We start from the raw sequence: 19,349 nt of genomic DNA, 5'->3' as shown, positions 1-19,349 counted from the left end.
TGTACTCGGGAATCGAGGACATCGCACGCCGGAGGCCGGCACCGCACCACACATTTATAGATGGGCGTCATAGCATCATGGGCTTTCTTGGTTTACCACCCATCTGCCATGCCCCCAACTGGGTTAGCTCAAGCGTATCCAAACCATTGATCTGGTGACAGGGTGGTAAGCACCACGTTTTGCGGAGCCTCGACTTGGGCTACCACACACGAAGCTGATACCAAAACTCAAATGCAGCGGCAGTGGCCGCTCCAAGGGCGGCCGTTTGCGCGCAGCGGACGGCCGCCAGCACCGACCGGGCCAGCCACAGGGAGAGCAGCGGCGGACCGGCACAGCCAGCCGGGCGGCTGCCGCCAGCGCCGGCCACTCACGCGCTGGCGGCGGCCGGCCCCAGCAGCGCCGGCTGCAGCGTGCGGCAGCGCTCGTCCCAGCTGGCGGCGGCCGGCTCCGGCGGCTCCGGCAGCTCCGGTTCGGCCAACGGGTACGTGATGGCCATCACCTGACACGATACCACGTGCTCCGGTGGCTGGGAACACCGAAGCAGCGACATGGTGTCATCACACTCAAACTCCTTCCACTCCTCCGGCTGCCTGAAGCAAACGCGCGGTTCGCTACGCCACCCAGACACTGTCAGACCAAATTGCGGTCGCATTGGCATGCGGCCACCGCGCCAAACGTCCTGCGGGAACGCTGCTGGGAGCCAACACGGCGCTGCACGCGTCCCGACGGCCGGAAGCCTGGCCGCGGTGCCGCAGTCACACCGCGCGGACTTGACTTCGGGCAGCACAGACACGGTTACGCAGGGCCACTGCACTGTACGTGCTCCGGGCGCTGGGAGCGCAGACGGTAGCATGGGACGTCTGCACCACGCGCGCTCTGGCTGCTGGGGGTAGACGCGGCAGCGGGCGGTCCGGGAAGTGGCCGCGCCTCGTCTGCGCGGGACACTGGTGCCTCACGGTCACAGGGCTGGACGCCGCACGCGCTCTGATCGGTTACAAGCCGCCACGTCACCACCAGGGCTGACATTACTGACCCCACATGAAAGCCACCTTAAGCTATAGGGACAATGATCAGCGCATGATGTTCCTCGTCAGCGCGCTCGCAATATTGATGCGGCTCCACCGACAAACACGCTGTTAAAATCTGACGGCACTGACAGCCTTTCCTAGCCCGGCTTCGAGTGCCGAGTCTCTGTACTCCGTTTCTTCAAAGACTATTTTTGTATTTTAGGCAGGAATTGGGATAAGTGAACGAATCGTACGCCTTTTACGTGGTAGAAACCGCATACATGCAGGAGCATTTTTGGTGTCGGCTTTGGCACTTCCAAATGTGTCTATCTGGAATGTTCCCGCCCAGCTAAAGGGAGCGCACTCAACAAAGTCAGTACAAAGACTCCAGCCACGCCACGTCCCATCCCAACCGCGCCGTGCTCATCAGCAGCAGGCCATGCTGCTGCGGTCGGTGGAGGACTACGTGCGCCGCTGACGGAGATCGACGCTGTCGGGGCTCACCTTGGGCGGCTCAGCCTTGGCCTTGCCGCGTCTGGGCGGCGGCGGGATGTCCACCGGCGCTCGGACCACCTGCAGGCCCGGGTCAGGTCACGACAGGGGGGGGGGGTACCGAGGGCGCGCCGCCACGCTCCGTTACGGTACTGGGCTGCTATCAACATGTATAAAACGAATATTGTCAAGAAGCGCCCACGCTTTCATCGCACGTCTAGTTAATTCCGAAGGATCCACATTAGGACGGGAATCGGCGTTATAGCTGTGGCGACCAACGCCCAAACAGTGAGCTGGTTATTACGTCTTGCTTGGAAGGGAAGTCAGTAATGAAATGGGAGCAATACGGAGCCCATACGGCAGCATCCACACAGGGCTGTCTGCTAAACAGCGACTAAAAATAGCTCTCATCACGCCAGCCAATGGATTACTACAGCAACGGGAACACCGGCACAACGGTACCAACAGGATGGAGATGTCCTCTTCGTGAGCGGTAGCATAAAGAGCCGGTAACGGCACCAGAGAGCCCACACATCACTTCTCCGTCCGTCAGCCGAACGGCAGCGTCAGTCGTCGGACACCGCCGACCGGCGCGAGACGCTGAGGAGCCGGCCAGCTCGCCGCTCCGACTCGCACGCGGGTGCGGCGGCACTGCGGGCGCCGGCCCTTTCCGACCCCGCACCTTCTCGAAGTTGATGGCCTCCTGCGCCACGAACGACACGGTGACGGTCTTGATCTCGCGCGGCGCCAGGTGGCCGACGGCCGGCGAGAACGTCAGGTACTGAGAGTTGCTCCACTCGAACCTGCCCGGCCGGTGCGTGTCATGGACCAGGGCGGGGGCGCGGCCGCTCAGGCTCCGGCGGGCGCCCGCCTACAGCGGCCACACTCGGCGGACGAGTTGGGAGGAGTACCCCCGTCTATCATGTGCACCGTCTATCACGCAGCGAATCTGATTAAACGCACCGCTTCCCGTATACGCCGATGTGGCCCAGTGCTGATCCAGTTAGAGCTACCCACAAACACAGATTGTTTGAATCAAAGCCCACGCGGGCGTGCCACATTCATGCGACAGACATAACCTCACGTCAGGCTCATCCAATTAGTGTATACTTCTCAAAGACGCATGGATCTGAGGTGAATTAATCTGACAAAGGACTGGTTGGCATTAAGACGTAGTGTTCGTTGCCTTCATATTTAGGATTATTGTTTTGCTCCAGCAGCACGTGTTACGATATGGTAATCGATTAGAACGCTTGACGTATGATTGCATTCCGTGTACGTGCTGACGGATGTCTTCTCTCGTGACAGTACCATGCCGGTAGTGTTCCGGCCAGCAGAGCGCTGCCTACAGCCGACAGATTCGCAGCCCAGCAGCTGACGGGCGCACGGTGTGCCCGCCGCCTGACCCGCAGGTCACGGCTACAACAGCGGACTGTTGCTGCACGGTCTGACCGTGGCCGAGTACGAGCCGCCGCCGCCGCCGCCGCCGCCGCCGCCGAGCAAGAGCCAGCGCGGCGAGGAGCCGCCGCCCGTCTACGTCATCAGCATGGACATGCCGCAGGTGAGGCAGCCAGACGCGGGGTGTGGCCGCAGGAGACCACAGCGTGGCCTGCGTCGGCCGCCGCCGGCCCGGCTCGTGTCCACGCACCTGTAGCGGCAGGTGTCCGAGCAGTTCTCCATCCGGAACTGACGCCGATAGATGGCGCCGATGTAGCAGGCCACAAACTCCAGCGTGTACTGCAGCTGGGGAGCGGCCCATCACGCCCGGTCACCGCTCCGCCGCGCGGACGCCCGTCATCACGCAAACGCGCGCGCGCTCAGGGCCCATGGCAACTGGCGGTGCTCGGACTCGAAACGGGCGCGCGACGAGCCGTTAGTTTCTGCTGGAATATGAGTGAATATTTCACCAGCAGTCCGTTGGCTGTCTTGCAGACCACAAGGACTGACAGTCCATAGCCACTAAAGACAGTGACGTTCGTCACTGAACCGTCCGCCCGTGGATCTCACGCCGGATTACCATTTTTCTATTAGAGTCTCGTAACCCAAAGCGCGTCTACCGTCTGCTTATGCCGTGCCGTCTGCTCCGGGTCAGCGTGGGAACCCTGTGCCCTCGTGCCGCCGCAGCCCGCGTCTGGCTGCCTCACCTGCGGCATGTCCATGCTGATGACGTAGACGGGCGGCGGCTCCTCGCCGCGCTGGCTCTTGCTCGGCGGCGGCGGCGGCGGCGGCGGCTCGTACTCGGCCACAGTCAGACCGTGCAGCAGCAGTCCGCTGTTGTAGCCGTGACCTGCGGGTCAGGCGGCAGGCACACCGTGCGCCCGTCAGCCGTTGGCCTGCGAGTCTGCCGCCTGCATGCAGCGCTCTGCTAGCCGGAACACTACCGGCATGGTACTGTCACGAGAGGAGACGTCCGTCGGCATGTACACGGAATGCAGTCACACGTCAAGCGTTCTAACCGATTACCATATCGTGACACGTTCCGCTAGAGCAAAACAATAATCCGAAATATAAAGGCAACGAACACTACGTCTTAATGTCAACCACTCCTTTGTCAGATAAATTCACGTTAGATTCATGCGTCTTTGAGAGACGCATACTAATTGGATGCGCCTGACGTGAGGTTATGTCACCACTGGTGCCTTGTACGTAATGCATTGCTGCGCACACAATGCACCAGCACCAGAAACCACAGGAGAGCTTTACGACAGCGCGTCATGTGAGCTCCATTATAAAATAGACTACAGCATTGTGGAATGTTTACCAAGCGCCAAACGGAAGACCAAATAGCGTTTAAAATCCCAGACACGAGGCACCCCCTATGGATCGCATCCACTGCGTGTAGCTGGTGCCGAGACGCAGCGGTGCGGCGGTCGTACCCCTCCCCCCCCCCCTCCCGTCGCCTCTCACCGGTGAACCGCACCGCCTGCCGCTGGAACGAGTTGTAGTTGACGCTGACGTGCAGCAGGCCGCCGCAAGGGCCGACCGCCTGCGGCCTGAACGTCACCAGCAGCACGGCGACGGCCGCCGGCGGCAGGCGCAGCGTACCCAGCACGTACCCGCTGCCACCTGGCGACGACGACGGCCGGTCAGCGCGCCGCCCACGGCAGCCCCCAGCGTGGCCACACCGCCCGCAGCCAGCCGGCAGGTCAGGTCACACGCGCTGCTCGTGCTGCTCCGGCACAAGCTCACTGCGCTGTCCCGTTCCAGGCACGGCGGCTCGTTTGCCTCGTACAAACCAGCGTGTGGCGGTAGTTTGGACGAGGCGTTGCCACCGTATAGGCCACCACCACACGGGTGGTTTGCACGAGGCGCTGCCACCGTTGCCCCCATTTAAGTCACCGCTTCACGGGGGGTTTTGTACGAGGTGTTGCCACGGTTGCCCCCAGGTAAACCACCGTCACCGTGCATGGTTCAGATGTTGCCCTAGCTCACGCCAGTCCAAACCTTGCTGTCGGTCATCACGCCGCGAACAACGCGAATCAGGAGCCGGCCTGCACCGGGTCTGTCACGCGGCTCCAGCAGGCCGCCGGCCGCTGCCGGGACTCACTGATCATGCCGTGCTCCTGGCCCCTGACGGTGAGCGGGAGAGTCTCCTCGTCCGGCACCACTTCGAATACGTCCCGGCCCTCCGGCAGCAGTAGATCCACCTGCCAGCCGGCGGCGGCGCACCCGATCATCAGCCGGCGGCACGTCCAGTCAGCGGTCAGCAGCGGCGGGTACGGCACGTCCGTTCTCAGGCCGGTGTCACGTCCAGCCAGCAGTCAGCAGCGGCGGGTACGCCACGTCCGCTCTCAGGTCGGTGTCACGTCCAGCCAGCAGTCAGCAGCGGCGGGTACTGCACGTCCGCTCTCAGGTCGGTGTCACGTCCAGTCAGCAGTCAGCAGCGGCGGGTACAGCACGTCCGCTCTCAGGTCAGTGTCACGTCCAGCCAGCAGTGGGAAGCCATCTAGCCTACGCTCGCCGGCACGTTTAGCCAGCCATGATTCCCACTTCCGGTGCGACCGCCATTTCCGAGCATGTGTCTCCTATCCTGAATAAAGAACCCGTTACACGCATACGCCTCCGGTGTCTCGTTTCGCACCTTTATTTCAGCAACCAAAGCCAAGCTACAAGCAGGACGGACAGGCTCAGCCGGAGCTCCGTGACCTGGCCCGACCGCCGTCCGGACGCTGGCCAGCAAAGCCTCCGTCGGCAGGGGCACAGCCCTCCCCCCCGCTCCCCTCCCCCCCCCCGCCGCTCCGCCTCACCCGCGCACGGCGGCCCGCCTCACTCACCACGCACTCGATGGGCCCAGCGTTGAGCAGGCGCACGGTGCGGACGGCGCTGTCACCCAGCCGGGTGGAGAGGAAGCCGAGCAGTGGCTCCTGCTGCCGGTTCACCTCCGACGGCTCCAGCACGTCCACCCGCGGCAGCGTGCCCTCGCCCACCACCTGGACCGACGGCCGCGCGCAGCGGCACGGTCGGACAGCGCGGTAACGTCAGTGTCACGCGCAGCACATCGAACACTGCGCGATAGGGATGGGTACGCATGCGTCCGCAACACGAAAGGAAAGGCAGCACACGGAGTCACTGGTAGCCAGCTCTGACCCTGGTGGTGACACAGTGGCTGACTGACACCGTCACGCGATCCCTGCCGCTTCACTTCCCAGACGGGCGACTTGTGAGGCAACACTGACCTCAAACGTGATGCCCTTGGCACGGTCGATTCCAGTGGTTTCCTCTATCTGGATATCCAGCACGTTCACGAACGTCTGAAAACGCCAGGCACAGCTTGGGCGTGACAGGGGTAAGCGGACAGCCGTGCACTGTGACGACACCGAACAGTCGCTGCAAGAAACGCTCAATAGCAAACCGACCAAATCCCATGACGAGGATCTTGACGTGATAGGCACGTGACATTCCAGGATCAGCCGGCCAGGCTATGGTTCCACGCCTCCACACAAATGTGCGGACACAGCTGGTGATGTGGAGGCGCGACAGAGCACCAGCGGCGTGCCTTTGGTCGGGTGGCCGCACCACCGGACGCTGCTCTGCGACCCGACGGCCGACGCCGGGCGTCTGCCCCGCTACAGAACGCAGTGGGCAGCTCCTCAGCCCCTCACCGTCGCTCCTCAGCCCCTCACCGTCGCTCCACAGCCCCTCACCGTCGCTCCTCAGCCCCTCACCGTCGCTCCTCAGCCCCTCACTGTCGCTCCTCAGCCCCTCACCGTCGCTCCTCAGCCCCTCACCGTCGCTCCTCAGCCCCTCACCGTCGCTCCTCAGCCCCTCACCGACCGTCCTCTTCAGCCCCTCACCATCGCTCCTCAGCCCCTCACTGTCGCTCCTCAGCCCCCACCGTCGCTCCTCAGCCCCTCACTGTCGCTCCTCAGCCCTCACCGTCGCTCCTCAGCCCCTCACCGTCGCTCCTCAGCCCCTCACCATCGCTCCTCAGCCCCTCACTGTCGCTCCTCAGCCCCTCACCGTCGCTCCTCAGCCCCTCACCGTCGCTCCTCAGCCCCTCACCGTCGCTCCTCAGCCCCTCACCGTCGCTCCTCAGCCCCTCACCGTCGCTCCCCAGTCCCTCACCATCGCTCCTCAGCCCGTCACCGGCGCTCCCCAGCCATTCGCTGCCGCTCCTCAGCCCCTCACCCACTCACCGCCACTCCTCAGCCCCTACCAGCCCGCCCTCAGCCCTCACCACCGCGCTAGCGGGGCCACCCGGCGAGCGGCGCGCGCCGAGAGCTTCAGCCCGCATCGTGGTGACGTAACATATGCCGTGCAGTCAGGTGCTGACCAACGGCCATAACGCAGTCGTCACATTTAGTGTGAAGACAGCACAGAGCGGGAGTCGGCCGCCTCTCCGTGCCGGCACTGCACAGGCCGACATCAGCGGCACGAGCGCCGGCGTACCTGCAGACCGGTGGGGGTGAAGGTGACCACCACCGGCCGGCCCCCGCGGCACGAGCCGACGTACCTGCAGACCGGTGGGGGTGAAGGTGACCACCACCGGCCGGCCCCCGCGGCACGAGCCGGCGTACCTGCAGGACCGGTGGGGGTGATGGTGAGCACCACCGGCCGGCCCCCGCGGCACGAGCCGGCGTACCTGCAGGCCGGTGGGGGTGAAGGTGACCACCACCGGCTGGCAGCCGTGCACCGCGATCGTCGCTCGCGGTGGGTTCACGTCGAACACCTTGACCGTCTCGGCCTGCGTTCTTCGATGACCGGTTAGTGGAAGCTGCGGTTAGAGGTATGCGCGGTCATTATAGGCGAGCTCCCTGTCGCAGGCGAGGTCTTTTGCAATCTTTGCTTCTTGACCGGACCAAAAAAGAAATCGGTACGTAAAAATTAGACGTTTATAACAGTATCTGTTTGGTGCTTGAAATGCGATTTAGCGTCTACACTATTCCGTGCTTTTACTTTGCACCAGACGCATTTTAACCGGCAGGTATTTCCCCAAACTTATCTCTCCACCGAAAGAAGCCAGAATAATGCAAAACATATCTTCAAACCTCCAACAGAAGCTTTTGTTTGCGTCAGTCCACCATGTTAGTGCGTCCATGTGCGTGGTGGAGGTGGATGAGAAAGGCAGTCATCACATTTTTGCATGAGCTTTCATGACCTTTTTCGCATGTGATCGCATCATCGGATGTTTCTGTTACGACGTTGTTGTTCCTTCAGATAGAGTGAAGGATGGACTTTGAAGGACTACCTCAGATCGAAGACGTCGCGGTGTGTGTGAACAGGAAGCACTCTGTCCGAAAAAAATGTCATTGGGGTACGTTATCCTGCGTCGCATTGGGGCCATGCGACGTCACACAGCCTCAGCGTCTGCGTGCGTCGTAACGCCCCAATGACGACTCGTATTGGGGCTTGTTACGTAGGGGAACTGCCAGTGTTTAACCAGCGGGCCCACACTTCAGCGCCTCTACACCGTCCCCCCGGCGCCTTAGCTCCCTGGCGAGGACCGGGGACCTACCTTGCCCGGGCGTCTTCATCACGACGACCACGTCCACAGGCACCATACTGGTGTTGCGCACGTTGAACGGCGACGCTGGCAGGCGTCGCCGACGATGGTGGGCGCCAGCAGGAAGCGGTTCTCCTCGCGTCCGTAGACGCCGGCGGGCGGCGCGGCCCGACGCTGTCCGGCGGAGGGGCGACACCGTCACGGCTGGCCCCCGACCGACGTCCCGCCGTCACCGGCCCCACGGCGCCTCCGCCCCGGCGGCGACGGGCCTCAGCCCCCCCCCCCCCTCCCCCCCCCCCCTGCACTGACGCCGGAGTCGACAGGCCGTGGCGACTCCATCTCTCGCCAGACTGATCACTGCCGCGTCAGTGACGGTCGCGCGTCACTGTGACGTCACGCCGCGCTGCTCAGACTGATATCTGCCAACGGTCGCATCTCCCCAGCCGGGCGAAGTGATCCCGCAGCACTCACTGATCCCGGGGAGACTCAGTGCTCCCACCCCTGCTGCCAGGAAGGCGGCCTCAGCGCTGGCACACGGCTGCTGGACCAGCGGCCTCACCCTGCTGCCGGGCTGGTAGTCTCGAAGCGAGTCCACCACGCAGTACTCCTCGAAGATGCCGACGAAGCCGCCGTCGCGGTCCCGGATGCTGGCCGTCGTCACCACAGCCAGCAGGCGGAACGGAATGCCCACGCCGTCGCCCGCGTCCGAGATGCGGATCACCAGCTCCTGCCGCAGTGGCCGGCGGGCAGATGTGTCGACCTGGCTCTACATTGTGCGGACAAAATAAAAGTTCCGTGACCCCGGATCTGCTGGCGCGTGAGGCGGGTGTGAAACAACCACTATCCGCGGAATCCCCACGGCTGGTCATCTAAGGAAGACGGCTGAGTGGAGTCCCCAACCCCGGTCATCTAAAGAAGACGGCTGAGCGGGAGACGGGCAGACGGTGGCAGACAAGGCTTGCGACTGAGTCCGCGGAGCTGGGCTCATCTGAAAACGACAGACAGTTATATGGTTGTCCGTGGTGCTCGGCTGTACTTCGGTCAGTGAAGAATAGCTGGGTCCGCAGCTCAAACAGCAGAGGACTCGCTTGCACTCCCTTAACATTTCAAAGGCACAGAATTGATAGCCCGCAGCTCCAGAGCGTGGTGTTGGATTCAAGGCACAATATGTCGTATTAGACTACATCAACTGATGCTATTGTATTGCCCACAGAGTCAACATTTCGCTAGGTGTTTTCGGGACAGTTAACCGAAACTGAATGCGGGATTTGAAGCAGTGATAACAGCATGTACGTACGCGGGATCATTACTGTTCGCAGTAAGCTCAACCAGACATAATTAACAACGATTACTTTTTCACAAGCGTCTAATTACAGCCAGAGAGCAGCAAATCCGTTTCCACAGATCACAACCCTCCGGGCTGAGCCGCACATCAGCCCCACCGTGGCATGGTCTGACGTCACGGCGCGGCCCCCTGCCTTCGACCGAATGTCCGTGGGTGACCTGACTGCACTGACTGCCGGCCGTGCCAACGCAGTGGCCGGGGTTTCGGGCCGACTTAGAGGTAGCCTCTGCCCAGGCCAGGTATGCCTCACCTTACCGGCTATGGAGACAATACATACTTGCCGCGTGATTTTGACCGCATGTTTTCTTTTTCAAAGTCGCCAAATTCTAGCTCAACGTCATCACTCTGTGGCGATGTTGAATGTGCTGCAATACTCGGCCCGAGCCGCCCGCCCACTGGCCTCAGCCTACCTCCACACCTCCAGCCTTTGTCGCCGGTACGGTCCAACCAGCCATGCATGCACACACACAACCGCACGTACCCACACGGACGACATCTTCAAACGTACGTACGGAAGCACGCACATACGCACATAAATAAAAAAGCTGACATCGAACAGAACCAGGCGTGGTATGCTCCGGCTATCGTTCAGAGGGGTGTGACAATCGTCTCCATTTGTTACGGCGGCACCGACCTGCGTGTCGGCCAGCGACTCGTTGGATATGGCCTCCACGTTGACGACAGCCTGCGAGCCGACCGCGATGGTGCCCATGGCCGGCTGCAGGCTGAAGATGCCGGCCGCCAGCTTCATCGCCTTCGCATCCCTGCGGGGGAGCGCCGGCCGAGTCGGTCGCCGGTGCGGGGCGCGGCGCGGCTCGGCGCTGGTGAAGTGAGACCGGACGGGGAGCAACCCCCCCCCCCCCGCCCTCGAATGTCGCCGAGGTAGCCGTGGGAGGACGGCAGCGCGAAAGAAATCACAAGAAGCTCTTCAGTGGTCACGATTTCCCGAAGCCAGTCGCACTGCCTCGTCCCCAGTATCCGACCAATGGCACCATGGGAGTTCCAGTGCCCATAAGGAATGTGTGCGCTGTTGTCCTCGCTTAACTGTACAGCCTAGTTATGGCCTAATGGGGCAAACGTCATCCCTGAGGTGGCTTCTATGCAGTTGCAGGCTTCGTTGCAGTTGCAGGCTTCGTTGCGCTGAACTTAGGACAACGTATCGGCGCGTGGGAAAACGTGACCCAATACTAAACAGCAGGGCATGACTGAAGTGTGCCAGGGCTTCATTAAAATCACCAGAACACCGTCATCAAAATACCTCACCACCACGTTCACAGGACATGCATCTGACGCTCCGTCGATAACGCTACTTGCCACACACAGCGCTTTTCATCTCCACATCCCTAGCACACGAAGACTGTTTCTCCCTGTCTCTGGACGACTGGTGCCGCCCGAGAGTCCTGCCCCCCCCCCCTGCTCCTGCTACGGCCCCGGGGGCGCCCCTCCGGTCGCCCGAAAGTCCTATCCCGCCTGCTCCTGGTACGGCCCAGGGCGCCTCTCCAGCTGCCTGACCCCGCCCACCCTGCCCTACATGCCCCTGCTACGGCCCGGGGGTGCCTCTCCGGCTGCCTGACCCCGGCCGCCCGAGAGCCCTGCCCCGCCCGCTCTTTCCACGGCCCGGGAGCGCCCCTCCGGCCGCCTCTCCGGCCGCCTGCCGGTGACTGACTGTGTGGCCTTGCTGGCCTGCCGGGCGGCCGGCTTCCGCTCCGTCTGGGCCACCGAGGCGACCGACATGGCGCCGCTCGCCTCCTGACTTGTGGACTTGCTGCTCGACGAGCCGGCCTTGGCGCCCGGCGCCCGGCTCTGGCGGAGACAGGCGGCCGCGGCCAGCTCACTCCCTGCACGGCGCTCGGCGGTGCGGGCAGCCGGGCGCGCGAGACAGGCTGAACGGCCGCTCAGGCACGCCGACCACAACCAATCACACGCGGTTTGCTATCGCGTGCACTATCTGCATAGATGGTGTGACAGCGCTAAGGACAACCACGTTGCTTAGGCTTGATCTCTAAAACGCAGCAAAGATACAGAAGCATGACTTATCCTCCAATGTGTTATTGTTGTTAAGTGTACAAACTTATCTTACCTACCTTTCTCGATTTTTCCTTTGGCTGCTCAGACGGTTCCACGTTTTTTCTGATTATATGATAATTGAAGTCAAACTTCCCGTCATTTTTAATGACAAAGAACCCGAGCTTGCGCACAGCAACGGGAAAATAGCCCATATGCAGTTCTTCGCTGGGCGTTACTGAATATCTGGCCAAGAAGAGAAACAGGTGCATTTAATGATTCTACTGTCCACCATCCTAAACTGGTAGGATCAGGTATATTCTTTGAAGACAAGCTTGAGCTCTAGTCAAAACGGAGTTGCTTTATGCTGTTGACGACTACAGGAACACCCAGACACTGCCGCCAGCTCAACGCTAAGCTATCCAAGTAGTAGCCAAGCTATCACACACACACACACGCCTATTAAGTGAATTACGATCGTCATCACATTTTCAAAAACGTCGCGTCATTCTCACACTTAAAATGTCTATACACATAAGGAATTGGGCCCACTGAGCAAATACATCAAATAAATGTGTAGAGAGTTAGAGCGCAGTCTCCTGATTCAGACGGTATCAGCTCGTTACCGCCTAAGGCTTCCTTTCTCTTCCCGTTACACACTTCGGCCCTAATGCAAACATCCCGAGGGATGGCGCTGTCTGGTGGTGCGGCGATCACGGAGCCGTTATAATGCATAACGTTACAGTCAAGCGTATGATACTGACATCTACAGAATGTTGAAACATGGTGAGTTTACGGAACGCAAAAGGAGGAGTTCAGGTGTTCTGTTTATGTTAGCGTTGAACAGCTCGTTGAAATCGCAATTTTCTGCTAAATTTGAGAAAACTTAGGTTGTAGAATTTTGGGATGGCGTACATAATTTCTCTCAGGTACATGGGCCTACTAAAAAGTTACTGTTTTGCTAAATCGTAAAAAAATTATTTATGTTCCCGCCTCGTTTCGTATACTCCTCGTGGCTGAGAGCATTGCCTTTCCGTTAATGATTCTGCAAAGGGGCCCTACGGGCCGTATGCGGGGGAGCAAGCGTGAGGTATTTTAGTTCATAGCGTTACGGTGGAGACAGAACAGAGAAGTGCTAATATTTCAGTTGCTCGGTGTTCGATAGGGTTGAAAACAAGCGAACAACTTGCTTCCTCACAAGCACGTACGTACGCACGCACGCACGCACGCACGCACGCACGCACACACACACACAATATATATATATATATATATATATATATATATATATTCCATCCTATATTCATATCCCTGCATTTCTGCCCACAGGTCAGTATGGGACACCCCCGACGACCGACACCAAGCTGGCGGTGAGTCCGAGCAGGCACCACCGCACCACGTGACTGGGCTCACTCACTTGCAGAAGAGCGCGCGCACGCTGACGCTGACCGGAATCAGAGCGATTAGCTCGCCCTCCTCTTTACGGTGGAAGTCGAAGATCTGCACGCGGAGCATCTGCTTCGCCTTGATCCACATCTCGGTCTCCGTGGTGAAGCCCATCTGCCAGCGAGCGCGGGCCACCGGTCACCGCCAGGGGGCTCGAGCCACGAGAGGTCGGCCGCCGTACATGCTCTTACACCGGCTGTTGGAGCTGGTCACGGGCGCTGGAGCGGACCCGCGCCACGGCAGGTCGGCCGCCGTACACGCCCTTACACCGGCTGTTGGAGCTGGTCACGGGCGCTGGGGCGGACCCGCGCCACGGCAGGTCGGCCGCCGTACACGCTCTTACACCGGCTGCTTGGAGCTGGTCACGGGCGCTGGGGCGGACCCGCGCCATGACAGGTCGGCCGCCGTACACGCTCTTACACCCGCTGTTGGAGCTGGTCACGGGCGCTGGGGCGGACCCGCGGCAGCGGCGTGCCCGGCACCAGGATGACAGCAGGGAGGACGTGGCCCCCTGACATGTGCAGGCACTGAAGTGTTCGCCGCACGTGCCACGAAAAATTCATGATATATTATGCTTTTTTATTTCAAGCTCTTCAAGCCTCTGAACGCCCACGGCAGGTCCGTAGATGGAAGCCTCCGCTCCTCTTTTTCGTCTAGGGATAAGAACCGCTTCCAACATTTTCTTTTATCTAATTTACTACACCGCGGCTTGTAACGCACCGTTCACATACACTCTGATGCGGTGATAAGATCAGTGACGCCGCAGTCTCATAGCAGCCGACGCTGCGCGACGTTCGTTCAGTCGATACGTTCCAGCAGTTACCTATTTGTGTCGCTGCACTCGCATTACGTTGGGGTCCTTTGCAACGTTGATGATTGTGTGACACCACACGGCATTTCACACCGTGACCCGGGACCCCGAAATCTAAGTGTTACTTGTTATGTTCTGTATCACATATTTACCACACATCGAAGTTTAAGCGAAATATCTGATGTGAACGAACATCATCTGCCTTCATGTTATCGTTGCCCGTTAGACGTTACTGCCTTATTGTTTTATTCTGATGTTTCCAAAGACTGTGTTCACTTTTTTCTTAAACCTTGTATTATTGCGTATTTTTTTAGTACAAATTAGCCATGAGTATTATACTGAGAACAATACCACGTTTAGCATATTGTTTCAGTATGATAACGTTGGCACGCTGTGAGACCCCAGGAGCCTAATGTGCCAAGTTTTGCCAGTCTGCTTTCCTGTTTAATTCATTACTCTATTACTAAAGGTTAATATATATATATATATATATATATATATATATATATATATATATATACTGGAGGTTGAAATGGTGCTAGGTTGACGACCAGCGCAGCCTTAGAAGTGCTATACACCTTGGCTATACACCGGGCTATTCAAACGTCTGACAAAGTGCACCATCCACCCGCACGCACCCGTCCATAGCTCGTGCACTTTCCGTCCTGCAAGCGTGACCAAACGTTAGCGTCCCGTCCGGGTGAGGTCAGAGTGGCGCTGCCCTGCTGACCTCGGCTGGTCACCAGAGCGCGGCCGGCCACACACCTGGATGGCCAGAGGCCGCTCGTGCGGGTGCAGGATGCCCCGGTCCGGGTTGATGTGGAAGCCGTGGGTGATGGGCTTCACACCCTTCTGCGGTGGGTCAGGATCCTCCAGCCACGCCCTGAAACCCGTCCGAGAGGTGATCAGCCTCATCGCAACTGATATAGGGCAAGAGTACAATACGGCGCGCTGAGCATGTGAATTGCCTGACAACGGGCTGGCTGGGCGGTAACTTTGCGCTACTGGGCTAGGAAACAGATAGGGTCCGTTCCAGTCGCTGCTCAAAACAAAAGATGAGATGAGTTTGCGGGAGTGGGGGGGGGGGGGCACTAAAAGCGCCCCTTATCGATCTCTTGCGTACTTGTCATACTACGCCAAGTAAGTGAGTCAAGTTTGGCGCAATTCTTTCTTCGTATGTTCTCTACATGCGGGATTGGCACGCATTTTTGTCAATGCGGGATTGGTGCAGTTTCATATATAGCCGAAACTAGTGTGGTTTTGGTTACCATATACCAAATTGTGGTATATTATGAGATGATGTTTTAAGACGTTCTGGTCCGGCCAAACTAATTATGCTTTGTGCTATTCTGATTATGTCGTTTGGACAAAAACGGCCGCATGGCAAAGCTAATTTCGCCGCCGCGGGGCTCTTGTTGCATTGTACTGGATGGTAACGTATTCTTCATGGCTTTTTGATAACCAAGTTGTGCATTTACCTCATGGCATGAAGCCATCAGCTAACTTGTTTCAGGACTAATCACATGCCACAATATGCAAGCAAGGACAACACGAATTGTGAGCAACGTACCGCGGGAGCAGCTGTGGTCAAGAAGCTCAAGTCACGGGCCTCATCACATATAACTGATGGGGTGGAATGGTGTCGCAAGAAATGTTGGAAGGCTGCTTATGGGGAAAAAATCAGTCAAACACCGAACAGGAAGTGAGCTGGTGTTTAATTCACTTCAGCTGGTTCATTGACATTTCGGGTTGGCCTAGGTTGCTACGAAATATTTCTTACTTAAACAATATCTCGTATTTTCCTTTATTCTTTATGGTGAAACTCTGCTTGCTCTCTTCTTTCACTTTGATCGTCCCGAAGTCCACTCCAGTCGCAAGGCCCTGTAAACATGGCGTCATCAGAGCCCCAACCGCGTCGAACACCGCGCTGCCACAACATCTGCGTCACACATACACGCCACCCAGTGGCGTTCCTCTCAAACTACGCGCACCCACGACACCACGCGAACCATGCGCATCCAACACGACACCGGCTCGGTCCTCCTCCCAAGGCTCCTGTCGCACGCCCGGCTGGCGGCCGCCGGCGGCCCTACCTTGGGGAACATGAGGTCGACGGCCACGTCGAAGCCCTCGGCCGACACTGTGATGGTCTCGGACTGCAGCACACCCAGCGTGGCGCGCGGGCTGCGCGGAGACACGCTGTTCTCGCTGCCCGAGCGGGCCGTGCCGCCCGACGCCGCCTCGACTGCCCGCTCCTCCACATGCTCAGTGATCTGGTGGCGCACGTACGGCAGCGGCGGTTGGTAGCCGGCCAGCGCCAGCGGCGGACGGCGTGGCTGGCCTGGGTGGCTGAGGTGGCCGGGGCGCCGCCGCTGCGCGCTGCTCCGCGCGAGCATGGCGAGCCGGCTCCGGAGGGCGGCGCCGGCCAACACCTCACAACACACGGCGCTGACCACCACTGAGCCGCGGCCGCTGAGCAAGCCGAACAGCAGAAATACGTCACCGCACGCCCGATTAGTGAAAACACGCCTCTCGTTTCCAGAGTCATCCTTTGTCAGAAAGCTAATCGTACAGGCTCGTTCATGCGGTTCCACTTCCGCACGTTTTCTACAGCACGTACGCAGTCTTCGGCTGCTACGGGCAAACCGACTGTGGGCGATGCCACGCTCTTAAAAATATCTTACAAATCAGCAATGTGTAGCCGACAAACAGTCTTCGGGCTACGGCTCTAATATATCCGTGGTCACAGTTGGAGGAAAACAGTTTCCACCTCTACCACTCCCCTTCTAACTGAAGGTATATGGTGGTCGATATGACCTGGCCGCTTGAAGTGTCTAGTTTAGAACTGATTTCTAAATGTTACGCAGGGATGCCATTCAGCCTGTTCTCTCCTATATGTAGATGCTCCCCCCCCAAAAAAAAAATCCTGCATCTCACGCTCTCCAGCTCTACATCTTACGTACATCCAGCTCTTGCAAGACACATGCACAAGTGTCTGTTGAGCAAACTTTTATGCTCTCGTGGGCACAATGTACTAATAGGCCTCTGCCACTGCCGTCGGGCCGCCAGACATCACAAACATGACAATGGACACTGCAATTGGTAGTCTCCAAATCACACAGGATGACTATGCTCCCGGGCCGATTCATTTCGATCGTGTTTATACTTTGTACATTGCTACAGCGTAACATAATTTTTATCATTGGAGTTGCTATTTGGAATGAGGCCACAGCAGATCTTTCGCTTAAGATTACAGCGAATACTTCAGAGCAACGCACCCAGCTAGCTTTCGTTGGAGCGTTACCAAAGTTCTCGCCAAGCGCAGCAGAATATTTGGAATCTCCCAAGTCGCCTGCGGTATAAATCTTCTACCAACGGCCGGCAAGCAATCGACGCCTGGCAGCCGTTTTCTGTGAGGCCCGGGATGAAGTGATGTGGAAATATGACCCAACGTCCAGTTTCGACCTATAGCCCGCGACAGCTGACAGACTGCAGAAGCTTCTGCAGAATACATACTGCAGAAGGGGCATACATAGGGGCATACATACTGAACAGGGCTGTAATTGGAAGCAGTGCAGCAGTACAGCCGGCAATTACACTGTGGTAAGATTAGCTTCTAGCTTCGTAAAACAGGCTTCGAGCCACTACCTTCAGTAAGATTACTCTTGTTGACCTACCTCCAGTTTGATTTTCTTGTTATGGTAAAGGCATGGTCGGACCGGCGAGAACTCGACTTCGATCTCGGAGACGCTGAGCGGAGCCAATGTACCTTCTCTGGGCTTGAAGGCAAACCCATCGCCTGTGGTCACCAGTGCCGGCTCGTAACCCGTGGTCAACGCAGCGCTCCAGCGTGCGCAGTTATGAAGCACACATACATGTTGGTCTGCGTGGTGGGACATGACCTTCTTGCCCCACCCGAAATGTACTTAACAAAATATCTAAGTAATGCGAGATTCATGAGAGACCAGTCGAGAAAAGTTGCGTCCTAGGTACGGGCGTCCCCGTGGCATTGGCTGAAACGGCTGTCGTTACGGACATGGCAGGGCTGTTTTCAACATGGTTCGCCGTGCGCAAAAATTCCAAACACTTCAAACTGCGTCAGATCCCCATATGTCGTCTAGAAGACTCTTCACCAAAATGCCGTGGGATTATTTTGCAGCACCAAATACTTCTCAACCCACAGCGTTTGAAATAAAAATCGGCTGAAAACACTGTGGATAGGGGAGTGGGGACATCCACGACAAGTGCCCTTCATAACATGTTCTATAGTGTATCGGTTGCGGCCGGTCGGCGGCTGCCAGCGCCTGCGGGCTCGTGCCGTGAGCAACGGCCCACCGAGCTGGTCTGTGTCGGCCATCCGGTACTGGAGCGGGATCAGCGACTTGTTGGTCAGCGTCAGCTTGCGAGTCTCCTGGCGCAGCAGCAGAACGCGGTCGAATGTCAGCACCTTCTTGTCCAGGTGCACTTCCGGCTTGGCGCCCACGCAGGTCAGCTGGCGGTCAGGCGAAGTCAGAGGTCACGTCCGGGCTCAGCACGGCTGGGGCCGTCTGTCGCGGCGGGGTCGTTACCGCCCCACAGCCCGTGGAAGCAATTGCAGCGCGCAAGCTGCACCGGGACGAAATAAGACAGTCGCTTCAGCCAACGCCAGGTGGGATGGAAACGCTGCTCCAGACGAGGGGATTGTCGGGATATTAACGGAAAATTCGAGCAATTAATATTCCCGATCACAAAGAAGCACGTTTAAATCCAGATGACTCACTCATCTGTGGGCCGACAGAACACTGTTGATATTGTATCACGGACGCTTTTTAACTTGATCATATGGATTGTTTGCTCAAGTGCAGCTGAAGTTGGGGTCCTCACTACGAGCCGCTTTTGGGTGAAGCAAACACCGGCGCCGCCCCCAATAGTGCGGATTATACGAGATAACTTTGCCTCAGTCTGTCAGCCAAATGGTGGTGGGGATTCTGACGCGTCATGAAATGCCACAGCACGGCCGTTCCGTGGCAACGTTTCCCCCTGCATTTTCAATGAGCCACCCCAGGTGGGTTTTGAAGCCGCGAAGTAACGTGCACCGAACGCGTCGCGTCTGCCGCTGCTAGCTGAGGCCGGCGCGATAACGGCCATCTCCCGTGTCCAGCTGCGAACCTTGGTGATCCACGGATCTGGGTTGTCCTTGACGCAGCCGATCAGCATGTCCTCGAACGGCTGCGGCGCCGGCGGCAGCGCCATCACCATCAGGTAGTCCTTCTCGCCCGGAGCCAGGCTCAGCGACGACGGCCACAGCTGCGGCGGCGGCGA

The 19,349-nt window shown here is 58.7% G+C and overlaps 3 protein-coding genes across 3 annotated transcripts; all 3 read right to left on the bottom strand.

The window, feature by feature from the left end:
• Positions 1-75: 75 nt before the first annotated feature.
• On the bottom strand, positions 76-3,710 carry LOC119106047 (hydrocephalus-inducing protein homolog). The gene is made up of 6 exons (XM_037229643.1): positions 3,644-3,710; positions 3,148-3,242; positions 2,182-2,302; positions 1,512-1,580; positions 453-526; positions 76-103 (listed from the first exon to the last, which is right to left on the bottom strand). Exons 1-6 carry the CDS (start codon positions 3,656-3,658, stop codon positions 76-78), a joined length of 402 nt encoding a protein of 133 aa, XP_037085538.1. The 5' UTR covers positions 3,659-3,710.
• A 110-nt stretch (positions 3,711-3,820) lies between these two features.
• Positions 3,821-7,911, bottom strand: LOC119106046 (hydrocephalus-inducing protein-like). Its single transcript, XM_037229642.1, has 7 exons — positions 7,903-7,911; positions 7,582-7,713; positions 6,176-6,250; positions 5,774-5,929; positions 5,047-5,146; positions 4,529-4,565; positions 3,821-3,890 (listed from the first exon to the last, which is right to left on the bottom strand). The coding sequence occupies exons 1-7, from the start codon at positions 7,909-7,911 to the stop codon at positions 3,821-3,823; spliced, it is 579 nt and encodes a 192-aa protein (XP_037085537.1).
• LOC119106349 (hydrocephalus-inducing protein homolog) lies at positions 7,627-19,291 on the bottom strand. The gene is made up of 13 exons (XM_037229971.1): positions 19,197-19,291; positions 18,384-18,540; positions 17,726-17,847; positions 16,142-16,321; positions 15,829-15,929; positions 14,814-14,931; positions 13,209-13,351; positions 11,872-12,037; positions 11,454-11,590; positions 10,422-10,551; positions 9,002-9,169; positions 8,455-8,616; positions 7,627-7,713 (listed from the first exon to the last, which is right to left on the bottom strand). Exons 1-12 carry the CDS (start codon positions 19,284-19,286, stop codon positions 8,473-8,475), a joined length of 1,656 nt encoding a protein of 551 aa, XP_037085866.1. The 5' UTR covers positions 19,287-19,291; the 3' UTR covers positions 7,627-7,713; positions 8,455-8,472.
• Positions 19,292-19,349: the final 58 nt, after the last annotated feature.

This window comes from Pollicipes pollicipes, unplaced genomic scaffold (assembly GCF_011947565.3).
Source record: "Pollicipes pollicipes isolate AB1234 unplaced genomic scaffold, Ppol_2.1 Scaffold_6138;HRSCAF=7277_pilon_pilon_pilon, whole genome shotgun sequence".
Classification (NCBI taxonomy): domain Eukaryota; kingdom Metazoa; phylum Arthropoda; class Thecostraca; order Pollicipedomorpha; family Pollicipedidae; genus Pollicipes; species Pollicipes pollicipes.
The sequence above is the reverse complement of the archived record's forward strand: the minus strand, read 5'-3'. Positions and strand labels throughout refer to the sequence as shown.